The sequence below is a fragment of the Echinops telfairi genome, unplaced genomic scaffold, assembly GCF_000313985.2.
Source record: "Echinops telfairi isolate 266 unplaced genomic scaffold, ASM31398v2 ScPeMD7_5167;HRSCAF=5991, whole genome shotgun sequence".
Lineage (NCBI taxonomy): Eukaryota > Metazoa > Chordata > Mammalia > Afrosoricida > Tenrecidae > Echinops > Echinops telfairi.
The window spans coordinates 533,345-551,444 of record NW_022109066.1 but is presented as its reverse complement, the minus strand read 5'-3'; the positions used below and the strand labels follow the sequence as shown (position 1 = coordinate 551,444).

General features: G+C 47.9%; 1 protein-coding gene across 8 annotated transcripts in view; it reads left to right on the top strand.

The window, feature by feature from the left end:
* Positions 1–14,611, top strand: part of GRAMD1B (GRAM domain containing 1B) — a 235,476-nt gene extending 220,865 nt beyond the window's left edge. For 6 of the 8 annotated variants that reach the window (XM_045295119.1, XM_045295118.1, XM_045295123.1 and 3 more), the window contains 7 exons: positions 5,000–5,103; positions 5,727–5,930; positions 7,011–7,101; positions 10,739–10,750; positions 11,121–11,228; positions 11,562–11,679; positions 14,264–14,611. In XM_045295119.1, the coding sequence (XP_045151054.1) occupies positions 5,000–5,103; positions 5,727–5,930; positions 7,011–7,101; positions 10,739–10,750; positions 11,121–11,228; positions 11,562–11,679; positions 14,264–14,353 (727 nt within the window). In that variant the 3' untranslated portion in view covers positions 14,354–14,611. The remainder of the gene's footprint in view (positions 1–4,999; positions 5,104–5,726; positions 5,931–7,010; positions 7,102–10,738; positions 10,751–11,120; positions 11,229–11,561; positions 11,680–14,263) is intronic. The other 2 variants (XM_045295120.1, XM_030886982.2) reach the window with 1 other exon arrangement.
* The last annotated feature ends 3,489 nt before the right edge of the window (positions 14,612–18,100 follow it).

The window sequence follows — 18,100 nt, the reverse complement described above, 5'->3', positions numbered from 1 at the left end:
CTGAAATATTCTAAACCTGTCTTCTCATCTCTAAAATGGGGATAAGCCCACTTGCTCCACCAACCTCAAAAGGTAGCCAGGGAGACCAAGTAGAAGTTTCAATATGAAGGACTTTGTAGCCTCTGTCATGAATTTAATTATACGCTACCAGAAATATGTGTTAACATGGCTGAACCAGGGCTTTCAGTGGTTTGGCTGTTATACAGTGGTGCACTTTGGCAGTTCTGTAGTGATGTAATCATCCCCCCTGATGTGATGTGGAATGATCAGCCCATCTGTGGTAAGGGATTTGGGGAGGGATACAATACAGCAGTTCTCAACCTGTGGGTTGTGATCCCTTTGGGGGTTGAACAATCCTTTCACAGGGGTCACCTGATTCATAACAGTAGCAAAATTACAGTTATGAAGTAGCAATGAAAATAATTTTATGGTTGGGGGTCACCACAACATGAGGAACTGTATTAAAGGGTCGCGGCAATTGGAAGGTTGAGAACCACTGAGTTAGGGGTTTCAAAGTGCAGACCTGGTGCTTAGCAGTTCTATGGGTAAGTCCCAAAGGCTCCATTCTGTCTCTTGGTAACACACATTCCATCAAGTCCTTAAGGGCTGGGTGCCCCTCCCAAGGCTGGCTAGGGGAGTGGTAACAATCCACATTCAAACTCTCTCCAAGAGCAAAGCTATTCATAGTACTAGTTAATGGCCAGAAAGAATTCAATGAAGGCAGAAACTGCACCTCACTCTCTGCCATTGAGTGAATCACAACTCACAGTGACCCTCAAGCACAAGGTAGAACTGCCCTGTGGGTTTCTGAGTCTGTAACTCTGTGTTGTTATGAGGTACCGTCAGTGGGTTCCACTCAGAGCAACCCTATGCGCAAGAGAAAGAACCTTGATAGGTCCTGTGACATCCTCACAGTTGTTCCTGTATCTGAGCCCAGTGTTGCAGCTGCGGTGTCAGTTCACCTCATTGAGGGCCCTCCTCTTTTTCACTGCCCTGCTACTTTACCAAACACTATGTCACCAGCAGGGCCTGCTCTGCTGACAACATGTCCCAAGCATGTAAGACGAAGTCTCATCATCCTTGCCTCTAAGGAGCACTCTGGCTGCACCTCTTCCAAGGCAGATCTGTAGACTGTGTATTTTTAAAGGACCAAGAAACCTCATCTCCTCCCCATCTCTTCCCCCCACCCCCACCCAGAGTTGTTGGTGGGTTTGAGCCACTGACCTTGTGGTTAGCAATTCAATGCTTAACCCACTGCACCACAAGGCTCCCTACATAGTATATACCAAACCAAGCCCATTATCATCCAACTGATTCCAACTCATAGTGCCCCAGATAGGGTTTCCAAAGCTGTAAATCTTCAGGAGCAGATTGCCTCATTGTTCTCACTGGCATGTACGATAGATAGATAGATAGGTAGATAGGTAGATAGATAGATAGATAGATAGATAGATAGATAGATAGATAGATAGATAGATAGATAGATAGATAGATAGATAGATAGATAGATAATTATACATACGTACTATATATATAATCATTACTGAGGCTAAGGATTTTATGCTAGCTTCCAAATTCCAAGTGCATCACTTACTAAATCTTTGTAGCTTGAGAAAGAAAAGGAATTCGTCTCCCTTAATTTCCTACAGAAGGAACACCAGTGGCTCCATTTTTAAGCGCTCAGCTGGTGGTAGAAAGATTGGAGGTGATCCAAATCCACCGTAGAAAGTAGTTGTGGTTGTCAGCTTTTTATAAAGATTCCAGCCTTGGAAACCTTGCTTAACCATTAAGTCCCACTGCTTGGGTTGGGTTTGTTTACGGAGAAGTTGCTGCGGCTTGGTGGTTGTGGAGATAAAGTGAGCAAATTCTAGCAAGACTCACAACCTAGTACAGCAGTTCTCAACCTGTGGGTCGCAGCCCCTTTGGGAGTTGAACGACCCTTTCAAATGGGTCGTCCGAGACTATCAGAAAACACATAAATATTTCACAATATATAATTACATATTGTTTTGTGATTTTTCACTAAGCTTTAATTATGTTCAATTTGTAACAATGAAAATACATCCTGCATATCAGATATTTACATTATAATTCATAACAGTAGCAAAATGACAGTTATGAGTGGCAATGAAAATAATTTTATGGTTAGGGGAGGATCACCACAACACGAGGAACTGTATTAAAGGGTTGCAGCATGAGGAAGGTTGAGAGCCACTGCTCCATCAGGTCACAACCCTGTAAGGGGAGTTCCCCTGAGGTGTGAGATATATATAGTCATTTGGGGGGGCTCTTACAGCTCTTATTCCATTCCATATGTCAATTGTATCAAGCATTTGTACACATGTTACCATCATCTTTTCCAAAATATTTTCTACCTGAGCCCTTGGTATAAGCTCCTCTTTTTTCCCCTCCCTCCCACCCTCATGAATCCTTGATCAATTATATATTGTTATTATTATTTCATATCTCACATTGTCCATTGTCTCCTTTCACCCACATTTCTGTTATTCGTCCCCTTTGGGGGCAGGGGTGTGCGCTATATATCTAACCTTGTGATGGGTTCCCCTTTCTCCCCTTCCTCCTCCCCAACCAACCCCCTACTGTCATAATATCGCTACTCTCACTACTGTTCCTGAGGGGTTTATCCTGAGGGGCTTATCCTGAATTCCATGTGTTGAGAGTGCTTATCTGGACAAATGTGTGTCTTCCGGTCTAGCCAGGTTTGTAAGGTAGAACTGAGTCATGGTAGTGGGAGGAGGAAACGTTCAGGAACTAGATGAATGATATGTGTTTTGCTGCTGCTATACTGCATCTTGGTTGAATCATCTCATCCTTATAACCCTTCTGTGGGGGATATCCCACAATTGTCTACAGATGGGCTTCAGGTCTCCATTCCAAACCCCCTCATTTGCATCGATATAGTTGTTTGTTTTGAATCTTTTGATACCTGATCACACAGGCTGGTGTGCTGCTTCCACATGGGCTTATTTGCCTCCCTGGTAGGTGGCTGCTTGTTTAACTCCAAGCCTTTAAGACCCCCAGGTGCTATATCTTTTGATAGCCAGGCACCATCTTCTCTCTTCACCACATTTGCTTATGCACCCATTTTGTCTTCATTGATCGTGTTGGGAAGGTGGGTATCAAAGAATGGCAGGTTATTAGAACAAAGTATTCTTGTTTTAAGGGAGTCCTTGAGTAAAGGCCAAAAGTCCATCTGCTACCTTAATACTTAACATATGTACATTGGTCTCTATCCATTCTATTATAAATTAGTATATTTACATTACCGTATATACCCAAGTATAAGCTGACTCAAATATCAGCCGAGGTACCTAATTTTACCACAAAAACTGAATTTAAAATGTGCTGAAAAACTTGGCTTATACTCATATATATATACAGTATACACATGCCTATAACTACGCCTCTAGAAATAGCTTTTACCTCCTATTTCTTTCCTGTATTTCCTTTCATCTTCCTCCTATTCCACTATCATGCTCACCTTCCATTTGGCTCTCGGTAATTCTGCTCAGATACATTGCTCTTGATTAAACCCCACCAGGTATTACAGGCCCTCCTCGCCATAAATGTTAGATCTCTTGTTGTTCCCTTACCCCTGAGTTTGTTGCCTCCCATTCCCCTTCCCCACCCCCTCCTCGCCCATGTCACCCCATCCCCCGGAAGCACTGGTCCTGTAGTTTTCTCCCCAGGATTGTTCGTCCTGCCTACCTTATATAGATAGACATAGGGTGAAAGAAAAACAAACAGAAACAAAACAAGAAAAAAACACACCCAATAAATAGTTCCAGGTCTGGCTGCTAACCCTTATGTATGCTTTCCAATCAAGTCTGATGAGGTGCCAAGCCCTGTCCCCCAAGTCTGAAGTGAGGATTCCTCGGGGACTTGGTTATTTTGCTCCCCTCGTTGCACTCCCTTCGCCCCACTGTGCATGGGGCAGTGCTGTCCGCTGTAGCACTTTGGGTCAGTGAGGGAACATCGTGTCTCATGGTGGGGCCGGCCCTACGGTCCTCGCTGTGCATTGGCTGCTTTGAGCAGGGACTGCATCATATTTTATGAGAGATAAAAGAAAGAAACAAAAACCTACTTCCACCAAATCAGAATAGTCAAACATGTTGTTTCGATCCAGGATCCCAGAACTGAGAGACTCCTAGACCCTGGGGAAGATTGATTCCAGGGAACGCCCCCCCAGATCCAGCATGGAGAGAAAGCCTTACCCGCTAGAGCAGAGGTTCCCAAACTTATTTGGCCTTCCACCCTATTTTCAGAAAAAAGAATTACTCATTGGCTCCCTGGCAATGAAAATGTTTTGTGTGCCCTTCTTTGGGAAACGCAGAGCCATCATTCTGACTCCTGACTTGTAGCCTCCTAACAGGCACTGATAAGAGATAAGAGCCCAGGACACCTGGAACCCAGGAACAGGAATGGGAATAGCGATACGGAAGGGTAGGGGGAAGGTGGGGAAACCGATCGCAATGATCAACACATAACCACAACCCCCCTCCAAGGGGACAAACGACAGCAACCATGGGGGAAGGGAGACAGTGTAAGGTATGAAAAGAATAATAATTTAGGATTTATGAAGGGGTCACGAGGGTGGGTTGGGGGAGGGATAAAAGAGGAGCTGATACCAAGGGCTCAATCGAAAGTAAATGTCTAGAGAAGAATGATGGCCACATATGTATGAATCTAATTGATACAGATGCTATATGGTTTATTATGAGTTGTAAGAGCCCCCAAGAAACTGTTTTAATAAATAAATATTTTTTTAAAAAAGGAAAAAAGAGTGAGAGGCGAAAGTCCTGCTCGTTAGAGCCGCCCACAGAGGCATCTCTGTGGGAGCAGCTCTGGAGAACCACGGCAGCCTGTCAGGTGCACGAAGCACGGGAAGGTGCTCTGGTCTTAAATCTGAATGTTCCTTTGTCTAGCAGAAGAGGGTCTGCCTAAGAAATGACTGACCCATTTCTGGCTTGTTCCTCAGGGTCTCTACGGAGCTGCGCTATCGAAAACAGCCTTGGGGGTTGGTGAAAAGCTTCATCGAGAAGAATTTCTGGAGTGGGCTAGAGGACTACTTCCGCCATTTAGGTGTGCACTACAGTCATCCCTGCCGATAGACCTGGAGAAAATGGCCAGTGGTCCAGCTGCCCCCATTCAGGGGGCAGGAGACTTGGAGAGTGGGAAGGGAGGCCGAGACATTGGGTTGGTTGTATGGGACTCATAAGCCTGCACAAAATGGATATAAAAAGGGGGTGTGTGCATGTATGTTTTTCTAGATAATAATTTTATGAGAGTCCTTCAGGATCTAGCACATCCCCTTACAACGACAAGAGTAACAAAGCATTCAATCTAGTGGTGACAGTGTGGGCTCTACTCTAGGGGGAAACTGCAAAGAGCGGGAAATGCCTCTATTAGGAAGAGTGTCATATGTTCCAAATTGTGTCCACAAGGGTACATTTGCAGTTGTGGGCAACATGTGGCTCTCCAGGGAGTTGAATAACCCAGAGTCGAGCCTTAGCTGGGTCTCAGAGAGATTTCCTTAGATACAGAGGCATCTCAGAGGGACCTCTGCCCTACCCTCCAATTTCCCAGATGGCTGTGTGAGAACATGATTCCTTTCAGGGGCTTGAGAGCATGGACTCTGAAGGTCAACAGATGGGGTTGTAGGTGTGGGAAGATGACCTCTGACATGACCTTCTTGGCTCTAACAGAGAGCGAGCTGACCAAAACAGAAACTACCTACCTGGCTGAGATGCACAGACAGTCTCCCAAGGAGAAGACCAGCAAGCCCCCAACAGTGCGGAGGAGAAAGCGTCCCCATGCCCACTTGCGGGTCCCTCACCTTGAAGAGGTGATGAGCCCTGTCACCACCCCCACTGATGAAGAAGTGGGCCACAGGATCAAACACGTGGCAGGTGTGTGCCAGGTGGAGTTAGGCCAGGCTCTGGCCTGGAGCTTCTTTCCTGTGTCAAGGCATGGGAGAGCACACTCATTTTGTACCTTGAGAGAATGGTCTGTATATCATCGGTACCTGAGTCATTACATTTGAAGCTGTTCCCCACCTGCACCAGACTTCAGTGATCAACCTGTTTCTCTTTACCCTCGAAGTTCTCCAGCTCCTTTTAAACCCATATTGTGCTATATATCCAGAGCTTTGGGCTTCTGCCTCCACGTTGTCTATGCTGGACTGCTACCTGCAGAACGTCAGGTGCGCACCTTCTAGATTCTTCGAAAAATGCACCAGAGAGAAGCCTAAGCCCAGATCCCAGAGATTACCTCAGGTCACAAAGATCAAGAGATCCAAATTAGGACCCCCACCACACCTTGGCCCGTAAACCCAACAGGCAGTGGACTCCCTTGCTAGTTCGGTCTCTCCCTCCCTCTCCCCCAGCTGTTCACAGGCTCCTCTTTGCGTGAGTATGTTCACGTGATGATTCAGTCATGACTCTGCTCAGTCTCGGGGAGCCATCGGGACTTTAAAGACCAACCAGTGCTGTTTTCCAAGCTGGGCTCTGCACACCCAGGAGGGCTGCTCTGAGCTGGATGAGGACTGTGAGGAAGACAGCTGCAGACTCTGTGCCCCTTGCCCAACCTCAACTAGGGCACTACCATGTTAGGTGTTTTCCATACGCCTGAGAAAACTGGCTCTCAGAAGGACAGGGTGATTTGCCCGATGTCACATGGCTGGTGAGGGGTCACACCAGGGCTAGACACTAGCTTTGTGGTCGCACATCACTGCTGTATCTTCTCCCATGTCCTGCATGCGTCCTAGGACAGAGGTTTGTTGGTTTTCCAGTTTTCCACCCTGCCTGCCTCAGCCTTGTCCTCAAAGGACTTGCGTTCTAGTTTTGGAGGGTGGCGTCTGTCTATCATATTGTAGCAGCAACATCAGCGACGAAGCCTTGGTCATTTCCTCATGTTCTCCGTGTAGCCAGTATTGTTGCAGTCATTGGACTCATGGACTACACAGGTGACAGCCTCTTTGTTTCCCCCAGGTTCCACGCAGACCCGGCACATCCCTGAGGACAGCGCCAGTGGTTTCCACCTGCAGAGTGTGTCCAAGCTGCTGTTGGTCATCAGCTGTGTGTAAGGAACTCCAGGCTCTCCTACCAGGCCACCCAGGACTCCTCTCTCCTGTCTCTGGCCCATCTGTCGTCTTTTAGGGTGGTGGGGCCCCTGGCTGTTAGCTTTGGTTCTCTGGGTCTTCTCAATCTGCACCCACGCATCCTCTTCTCTGCTGAAGTGGGCAGTTTCTGAACGCCAGGCCTTTGGGATTCAGGGGAAAATGTCCCAGCGTCCATGCCTCTCAAGTGGGCGAGGCTGGAAATTCAAGGTGATGGCACAGTAGGGGCATAGATTGCATTAGGAAGTGTCCTGATTATGGTTTCCAGGGTCCACACCTGGTCAGGGTGGCCAGACAAATCCCTTGACTACAATGTAGGACTAAGTGTAGGATAATTGCTATAGCATAACAAAATAGCAGATTCAGTTGTTGGTACAGGAAGATACTGCTAGGATAAGCAAAGAGGCAGCTCAAAGAGAGGAGGGGGTGAGTTGGGAGGACCCAGCTCGCTAGTGTCTGATGGATAAGTCAATGGGGATAAGTCTGGGTACAACCTACTGGGTGTGTTTCTGAGCCATTTTGAGCTGAGTACAAACACCGCTTCCACTTGTTCAGCCCACTAGTATCCCAGCAGTGCTGCTGCCTGGCCTCCCACCCCTCGGCATCCAAGGGTGGGGATGGGGGGTGCCTGGCGGGAGGGGGGCGGGGGGGGACTGACTCTACCAGCCTAGCCTCAGGCTCTAGACTGTGAGCTTACTCAGTGTCCCCCAGCAATTAAGAACTTTGTGCTATGGCCATAACCCAGGATGAAGGACAGGTGTCTGCGTTGGCAGGCCCGGCATCACTTCAGCACCGTCCAGGTGGGGCAGTATTGCCCACTTTGGGAAATGCTGCTCAGCCTTTCTCGAGTTCACTCTTGGTTCATTCCTGCCCTTCCCTGAAACATTGTCAGAGAGGCAGAGACGGGGCACAGCCTTACCCCCAACAAACACTGAAGGAAGCCACAGAGGATGTCATTAGATGTACGGGAAGATCCACGTGCACGTGTGTCTATAGATAGATGGCTATTACTTAGACAGGACTTTGGTCTGGAAGGACTGGAGGCCAGAAGTCAGAATGGACAGCAGTGATCTGGGTGAAGTCCTGGGTCATGTGGAAGTGAACGCACTCCCTGCTAACCAGGAAAATGGAAGTCTGTGCTCACCCACAGGCCCTTTGGAGGAGAGTCCTAGAGTTTTACTTCTCAGTGTTGCCATCCCACAACCTGGGGAGTATCTGACACACATGGAGGCATGAATCAAAGTTGGTTTGACGGCACTGGTGGTTTAGATGAGAGTGGCTGTCAGACTGAAATGAGAGCTGAGGATGTTAGAAGGTAAAGCCCACATTCGGTCATGTGAGCTGAAAAAGGTGAAGTACTGGCTTGAGTGGACCTGGAAGGTTGTATGATGAATGGAAATCTGACAGCGAAACATGGTCTAGGACGCCCTCAGCTGCAGGTCCAGGCTGTTCAGGTGGAGGTGACAAATGACCTGAGATTGGGGCTCTGGAGCTTAGGAAGGGAGTTTAACCGGAAGCTGACAAGTTTAAAGCATTATGGACAATGTGAAAGTGGTGGTGGTGAGTAAGATCATGCGAGGAGCGGGCAGAGCTGAAAAGGAACGCAGTAGAGCCCAGGCCAAGGTCTACTGACAACAGTTTAAGGACAGGCAGCCCGCCAGCACACAGGGTGTCTGCCCTCAGCTTTCATGTGGCACAGGCAAGATAGTACCATGAGCACAAGCCCAAGCACTGGCACTAAGTTCCTTCCTACGCCACCCACACTCAGATGAGCGGGTGAGCGCTTCTTCGGTGAAAGACAGCGGCATTGAAATTCGGCCGCTGTGCACATTTTCTGGTGGAGAAGTTGGAGAACAGAGTCGATGAGCCTCAGGCATTTTCAGCTGTTGGTTTAAGGAATTCTACCTTACGTCGGTGCCAGCTGTAAAAGTGAGGCAAATCGTTTTAAATCCATGCACTTGGCAAGCTCTAAGGCAGTGATTCTCAACCTGTGGGTCGCAACCCCTTTGGGGGTCAATTGACCCTTTCACAGGGGTCGCCCGATTCATAACAGCAGCAAAATTGCAAGTATGAAGTAGCAACGAAAATAATGCTGTGGTTGGGCATCATCACCGCATGAGAACTGTGTTAAAGGGTTGCGACCTGAGGAAGGTTTGGAACCACTGCTCTAAGGCATGAGATAAGCTTTTCTTTCTTCGCTGCCCTTTTCCCACCCATTTGTTTCACCTCCCCTTTTTATCGCTTTCTCTTTTCCAACATGCTCTGTAATGCCTTGTTCAATGATAATAACCGCCCTTTTCGGAGGACCTGCTGCAGGCACCTGTGTGAGTCTGGGTAGACTAGAGAAACAAATCCGTGGACACACGTGTATAAGGAAGAGGTTTATCTACAAGAGCAATTGAACATTAAGAAAACAACCCAGTCCAGTCCAAGGCCATATGTCTGATACTAGCCCATATGTCTGATACCAATCCATAAAATCCTCTTCAGACTCATGAAACACATGCAATGACGCCAAATGCAGGACGATCACAGGCCAGTGGGTAGAAAGTCTTTGGGTCCAGTGGTGTTGTAAGCATCTCAGCACTGGCAGGGATATCTCTGTGGCTTCTCCGGGTTCAGAGGTCTAGTTGCTTCCATGTGGCTTGTCCGGCTCAGAGCACTAGGGTAGTTCTATGTGTCTTGTCAGCTGCAATGTCTCCCAGGGAGTGGCAGAGAGAAGTGTCTCCTGCCAACAAGAAGGCATTACCAGATTTCCCAGAATTCTCAGGAGAAGGCCATGCCCACACAGAAGTCTCACTGACTATCTCCAGATTGACAGCCTAGATTCCATTCCTACACTCTTAATCCTTAAATTGACACCAGATTAGGTGACTGCCACAGCACCCTTGAACACATAAAAACAGTACATTCCTTTTTAACCAACTCCAGTGGGTAGGTGTATTGTCCCCCTTGGAGGAAGCTGGGATTTAAGAAACTTGATCAAAAGTTTGTGAGACTTTCAAAGGATGAGCCAGGGCTAGTAGTAGATTCCACGTGACTCTGGAGCTTTTGTTTACCTGGGTCCTTACCTCCCCACCACTTCAACTGCTGTTATAAAATCATGTTTTAGCCACTCAGACGAAGAGAAAGAGTATCCTCAGCCTCTTAGTGAATCGCCCTTCCATCTGGGGGTCCCCAGTTTCCAGGTTATCCTGTCCCCCAGCCCCTTCTTTGCCCAATTCTAGCTGACTCTAAGAGGTGTTGGCTGTTCCTTGTACAGAACAGTGGGAGGTACTGGGAAGTGAGGCATTGGCAGGAAGCTTTAGGGTCTCAGCTGGGAGGGGAGTCTCACTGGGATTTCCCCATTGTATCCTGAAGCTGGGTTGGCAGGCAGAATCTTCGGTAACTTCAGCACCTGCGACACCCTAAGAACCTGTTTGAGGTGTGTTTCTTTCTTCCCCCTTGCCAGGTCTCCTCATCTTGCTCTCTGGCCTCCAGTGTGCGTCTCATATACTCTCACTTTCTCTCTGGCTCAGATTTACTGCAGTTTTCTGCTTCCCGACTCTAGTCTGTTTTTAACCTCTGCCTCCTCCTCTTTTTCTTCCTTGCTCCCACTAGGATCTGTCTCAGGTACTGGCTCTATGACTACTTCTTTCACCCCTCATCTCTTTTCCTCTCCATCTTGTCTTCATTTCCCCAAGGGCTCAGGTTTTGGGTAATTTCCATGTATCTCTCCTCTCCAGCCCTCTACTCTCCTCCCCTCCGCTCCCCAATGACTTCCATGGCAATGTCCAGCCCTTCCAGATTAGAGTGCTTCTTTCTCTTCCTCCTCCTCTGCCCTCTTGTGACCTCCCTCCGTTTCCCCCAATCACTGCAAAGCTTCTGGTGACCCAGCAGTTAAGAAGAGCAGCCTCTGGGGTGGGCATGGCTGGATCTTCCAGGGAGGAGACTCCCCAGGACACACCTCATTGCTGCCGCTCTGTCCCCGTCTCCATCCTAGTCTGGTGCTGCTGGTTGTCCTTAACATGATGCTGTTCTACAAGCTCTGGATGTTGGAATATACCACCCAGACCCTCACTGCCTGGCAGGGTCTGAGGCTCCAAGAAAGGTAACCCTGGCTTCTCCCCTTGCCACCACTTTTGCCTCCCTGATTCTCTGCCATGACTCCTGCCTCCCAGTGCCCTCAGGACTGTCCCACCACTCTTGCTCAGGGAATGATCCTTTGGGATGATCCGATCATGGAGCTCCAGGGAGGTGGGTGGGGGGAGGAGGGGCTCGCTGGGTTTCAGTCTGCTTCTGACTTGAGGGCTGGGAGCCGGGAGCAGTGTGCAGAGGCCACAGCACTCTGATGTGGCTCTCTGTCCTTTAGGGGTCTGGGAGCACAAGGCAGCTCGCTGAGCATAACTCCAGCCGCTGGAGTGCCACTCCTTCTGCTCCACAGGTTACCACAGTCCCAGACAGAATGGGCCCAGCTCTTAGAATCCCAACAAAAGTACCATGATACCGAACTCCAAAAGTGGAGGGAGATCATCAAGTCTTCGGTGATGCTTCTGGACCAGGTAAACTGCCCCTCCTCTTCTCTTGGCCTTAGTCGTCAGGAGAGGGAACTCCTTCCCTGGGCTCACAAAAGGACCTCCACCCGTCACCACCTGCCCACCCTCATCCTTTCAGTTAGTCTTCTCCCAGATAGCCGAACTGTCCGAACTGGAAAGGCATCCAGGGCGCAGCAGGAACTGTAGGTGTGTTCTCAGAAGCAGAGCAAGGAAACAACACCCGGGTTTATTGCAGGAAAGCTGTACGGTAGAAGAAGGGAGAGCTTTATTTTTTCCTTGCCCCATTTTGCTGACACAGGGCTCACCTGATAGACATCCAAAGCGAAAGCCCCTTTTTTACAGAGACTGGTCTTCCCGGAGGACATGTCTTCTAATTCCTTTTGATACACGCTACCCCTTTCCCACCCTACAATCACAGACACGCACACATGTTTTTCCAGTATGCTGCATTTTCTTTATAGTGAAGCTGCCTTTATTCCTCCTAAAAGTGAGAGCAATTTAAGAACATTACTCTAAGGCAAAAATCAATACTTAGCTTTGTTTTATTGATGGTCCAGGGAATCCCTACTTCCTGAGAATTTAACATCTTATAAAGAGCTCTGTCATGTGGTTGCCAAGCAAGCAAGAGACTCTTTGCTGTGAAGAAGATGAGGAAGATAAGGACATGGATTTCTCCTATTACATTGAGGTTTCTGTTCCTAAAGTGGTGCTCTTCTGATGTGTAGTCAGTCCGAGCTGAGACAGACTCCCAGCCTTGCCTCTCACTGGCTTTGTGACCACGGGCAGACCAAACTCTCCCTTGCTCTCGTGTCTGTGCCTACTTCTAACAGCTCTGTGGGAAAGCATAGAACCACTCCACAGGGTTCCAGGGCTGCAAACCTATAGAGAATCATGTGGCCTCATCTTTCTTTCATGGCGCATGGAAGGCTCGTTCATCTTCGATTTTTATTTCCTCTTTCTGTTTTGGCCTTACCTTTAGATTGATGTGGTTACTGGAATCCAGTTGAATATGTTTTCAGTATTACATTTTGCTTTGGAGCTATGATTAAGGAGGGCATTTTTTAATCAGTATAATGAGCTTGGGAACCCCATCCATGAATTGAAGCTGTGCTCTGACAGTCTTCCGAGGTCCAACAGATAATTAGACAAATGACAAAATTCCATAGCATAGGGCTGAACTAGGACCACGGGCTTGAAGTTATGGGAGACTGGTCAAAACCCAGGCTATTTATTGTTTGAGCTATCTAGCAATAGAATGGGCTAATGTGGATGTCTGAAAGCCATCCCTGAAATTGATCCAGGGATGGCTTGAAGATCTTTGATTAGAAACGTGTGAATTAAATGGGGGCAGTTGAATTGGATGGCCTAAAATTCTCTTCCAACTCCAGAATTCTATTTCAGGGTAAATCCCCATAAATTGAAGCTGAACTGTCAGGCTTACAGCACAATAAATTCTATATTGCAAGTATTAAAATCAGTATTTTATTTCACTCCCTTTGAAGGTACCATATATATTCGAGTATAAGCCGATCCGAATATCAACAGAGGCACCTAATTTTACCACAAAACTGCATTAAAAATGTGTTGGAAAAACTCGGCTTATACATAGGTATATACAGTAACTTTTCAGAGCAACTTTTCATCCCTGTTGAGCTAAGGGTATAGAAGAATCAGAAGAAAGAGGTAGATTAGGCAGAGACCAGATGTGCTCAAAATCCATAACTCTTTCTCCATGGAATAGTAATTGTTCTGTGTGGTAACAGAGCACCTTACTTAGACGCAACATTTAAATGTGTTGTGATCATACTTTTTCAGGATTCCATGAACTGGAACGCATTCATTCAAACTCCACCCCTTGTAGATCTAAACATGTATAGGCGTTTATTCTTTTAAAGAGATTGGTTAATTCAGTAATATGAATACAAGCTTGGTGCCATGCTCAGCACCTCTAGTTTGTAAAGTGAGGTTAAGATGCAGTTTCAGTGCCAACAAACCTGAAACAAAGCAACTAAAGACGGTTGCAGACAAGAGCCACAGTGTATGATATTTGAGAGAGAAATGGGTGTGTAAGCCAGGAAAAGATGTTTAGGTTTGTTCTGGGTCTTCAAAAACAGGTGAGACTGGAATAGAGGAGAAAAGAATTCCAGATGAGGTCAACAGAGTAGCCAAAAGACAACACAGTATGACATATTCCAGATCCATGGACAAACCAAATGAACATGTGTGAAGTGTTCTTTTTGGAATTAAGACCATCAAATAAGTTGCAGTCGAATGTGGCCCCTCCACAAGATCAAAAGGAATCTTCAAGAGAGTCCTTAATCCAAGGCTTTGACACTTTGAGAGAGTAGTTGTCAGTAACACAAATGACTGAGACACAAGGAACCTTACCCCGGGGCTCCCAACGCAAGACTGCCCCTTTCTGTCCGAGATATTGCCCCTGAGAACTGCCCTGGTTTCAGGAGCCTGGCTCTCTCTCGCTCCCTGGCTTTGTGAGAACTCTGGCTGCATCCAGTCTTGTTTAGGTTGCTGGAGGGAGAAGCTCGCTGAGGCTGCATGCCCACCGCTGGGGTGGGGTTCTTCTGTCTTACAGATGAAAGATTCCCTCATCAACCTTCAGAGCGGCATCAGGTCCCGGGACTACACATCAGACAATGAGGAGAAGAGGAACCGCTACCATTGACAAGGCAGGACCAGGGTGGCTGCCAGAGGCCTGTGCAATCCCTGTACATAGACCATATAAATAGAGATATAAATATATATATATACAGAAGATAAATATATATATATTATATATAGATTTTAAAACGAGATCATGCCTACGTACCATGGAGAAGGAGCAGGACTGCCTCCGGGACTGGCTGGAGAAAATGCTTTCCTTTGGTGGGTGGGCAGAGGCGGCCGAAACCACCTCTCAGCACCATCCTCCTCCCCCCCCCCTCACACACTTTTCCTTGCTGGGCATTTTCAGCTCTTAGAAGGGAAATGTCGTGATGCCGGTGAAGATGCTGAGATCTTGAAAATAAGTCTCCAGGGGCATTGCCAAGGTGCTTCATTCCCTGATCCCCTCTTGATGTGTCCCCCAAATAAAAGGTAACCCTTTCTCCCTCACCCCATGCTCCCCCACCCGGGCGTTCTCTGGTGAAGCAGGAAGCAGGAAGGGAGAGGGAGCCCAATCTAGACTGCACCCTTCCTCCAGGTCACAGACTACGCGTGGCTGGAGAGGACCCTTTGGGAAGCTAGGAAGGCTGGGTTTGTGAGCCTGGGCCGGGTCTCCACCGTCTCCTCAGGACCCGTGATTTGAAGGGCATTCTCTCTGGCTAACCTCTGCAGCTTTCTCTAACTAGTGTAGAGTTGGACCCACTAAGGGCTGGGAACGTCGTACTTCCCACCCCCTGAATCTCTGCTCTTTCCCCAGGCTGGGTCTGGGTGAAGTGTCACTTTTTAGGGCCGAAAGCCCTATTGCTTCTCTGTGCCCTAAGAGCACACTGCTTATTAGCCAGGGTGGAGTATTTTTAATCTTCATTCACTTTGAACTGTCACCTTTGAATGCCAGGATGAGTCAGGGAGCCCCAGTCTCCAGGGTGTGAGGGGGCCGGGTGGATGTCCTTGCCATGTATGGGCTGTAGGTTCTGTCACAAAACCCTGGGTGAACAGTCTTGACAGGGAGCACCAACATCCGCAAGCCACTCCGTTCATTGCCAGCACCACTGACTTTGAGTGAAGAACCAACTTTGGTCATGGATGCAGATCTAAGTCATTGGAGGGATGGGATTTGGCAAAGGTATGTCTTTAGTTTAGGAAAAGGCCAAATGGAGTCTTTGCCCAGGGTCTGTATTCCAAACCCCCAATCTTCAGATTTGGGCGTGGAGGTCCTGGCAGAAGGAGAGAACTCTTTTGTGGTCTCTGGCCCCCAAAGAGATGTGAGATCATTCGGTTAGGAGATGTACTCCATCATCCTTCTTCATACACTGCTATTTCTCCGTATCATGAGGAAAGAAGTCTTACCAGCCCCAGGCAGTTTATAGAGATTCTTGATCAGGAAAAGGTCATACCTGATTTGAGGAGAACTATTCAAACTGGCTGTTCTTTTCTGTACCCCTTTAATGCAGGGGTATAAGGAAGGTCCTAGAACATCAGCACAAGGGAAGGAAGGTTTTGTCACTGATACCCCAAAGCATAGCAAGTGGATAGTCTGGTCCCTCTACTTTGGCAATTGAAGAAATTTTTTTTTTTCCTGCTCACTCTCTATGTATGGTTTGGTATGGCCAAGCATGATAATACATCCCCCCGGGAATCAGGATGAGGAAGTCCCAGGGGCCCAGCTAGAACCGACAGCGTGCTAGGAAATGAATTGTGAAGAAATGGATTGAGATATAATCCCTGCATGAGGTGCATATGCAAGGCTAGGTTGCTCTTGTCCAGGGCTTTGAGCAGAAACCCTGGCCTTTGAACCAGAAGAAGGAGGCGAATGCAGACTTGGAAGGAATTTTCCCTGGGAGTAGTCAGTCGTTGCCGTGTGCCCAGGCCAGGAACCAAGGTTATTCCCAGAAACTTTGGATGGCAAAAATGAGAAACTCTGATATATTTCAAGCATAATTATTTATTTAAAGTACTGTATATACTCAAGTATAAGCCGACCCGAATATCAGCCAGGGCACCTAATTTTACCACAAAACCTGCATGAAAAAAGTGCTGAAAAACTCAGCTTATATGCGAATATGTACGGTACTCCATCTTAAAAGTCTTGTGGTGGGACTTCTGGGATGGATGAGATGAAGGTTCCTTGCTGGGAGCACAGTAAAAGAAAGACCGTGTTCCAGAGATCCCTGCTTCTGCATTAGTTCTCTGGACCATTCCGGGGAGGTGTCTAGGTGGCCTGGATGGAGGTGCATTGTGTGCTCGAGGAACACGCATGCTCTCTGGTGTTTTGAGCCCAAGAGACATTTAGAGGCTGGTCCTTAACACCTTTGTTATCTAAGAATCAGGGACCTCCTGTGGGCATCCTTTGTGCTAATATTTTTGGGTTCTTTTTACTCCCAGGCGAGAAGAAAGCCAAGGACTCTTTGCTCCCAAACAAAACTCGTACCTTTTATCCCATAACCTGTAGAAGAGAAAGGTGTGTATCCTTACAGAGAAGTCTGGGTATGAACAAATATGTAACCATGTAACTCAAGGCCAGGAAGTTGCCCAGGCTAGTAACTGTCTGCAAGAGAGTGTAAACACGCCACCACATTTTAGGGCATTGCTTCCAGCCAAAGCTTTCTTGGTTATTGTTCATGTAAGAATTCTGTAGTTTTTCAGCCAGGATTCATATGGGAAAACTTTTTAGAGCTCTGCTCCCTTTCAAAGAACTTGCACAGTTTCTCACCATCTAATCAGGTGAAGGACAGTTAAGGGTCTAAACATGCACTCTCGTGGAGGAACTAATAATAAGCTTGGCCCCAGAGCCATCTGTGTCTGTAACTTTCCCATGCCCTTCCCCACTGCCTACTCCCCAGGACGTTAGGACAGCACCCTAGGCCAACTTGAAGCGCTGTGGGAGATTGGAATGAGTCCACAGACCCAGGCTAGAGACCCGGCTGTGCCACTGGCTAGCTCTGTGTCCGTGGACAGGTTGGCAACCCTTCCTTCCCTCTCCCCTGTGCTGTCATCCATAACAGAGGGGTTGAGGCCAGATTATTTTTAAATGTAGGGTCTAGCTTTAACATTGTCCTTGGGGGAGGGGGGTGGGGAGGTAGAGGTCAGCAAGGCTCAGCAATCTCTGACTTGGAAAGGGCCCTGGCAAAATGGACCCAGCCTCCTGGGCCACAGCCGCCCTGGCATTTGCAGGAGTGGCAGGGCGGGGCAGTGTGTGGGCTCCAGGAAATCCAGAGGAGACACATCTTCTTTAGGGACTTGGAGGGCTGCCCCGGGAAGCCTGGCGGCCGGGGAGTGTTAAGCTAGGGGGCTGTTTCTTCCTTCTTTGGCCTCCTCTGAATTTCAGGGATGTGCCTCTAGACTTCTCTGTAAGATAACAGAAAGAGGAAAACGGCAAGAAAAACACTATCTCCAGTTCAACCTGTCTTCCTTCTGTTCCTTAGCAATGGAGTCTTTGATCTGTTTGCCCTTCTTCCTTCTCGCTAGAGGAAATAGCAGAGAGAGACCGACTTTTAGTTCACCCCTCTTTTGCCTCAACCAAAGTCCTGTGGAGGCTTGTATTAAGTGTGGAGATTTTGCTAGCACCAAGAGAACCTGGGATTGTGATTTGGGGGGGAGGGGGGGCGGTCAGACCAGGTACAGTTCCCACACTGTGGCTCCGGTGTTATCTCCTCCCCATAGTGCTATGAGTAAGTGAGGGGACACCCTGTCTTGTGATGGGGCCAACCCTATACTCCTCTCAGTGCATTGACTGTTCTGAGCAGAAATATCATTCTTGGGGTTTGGGGGG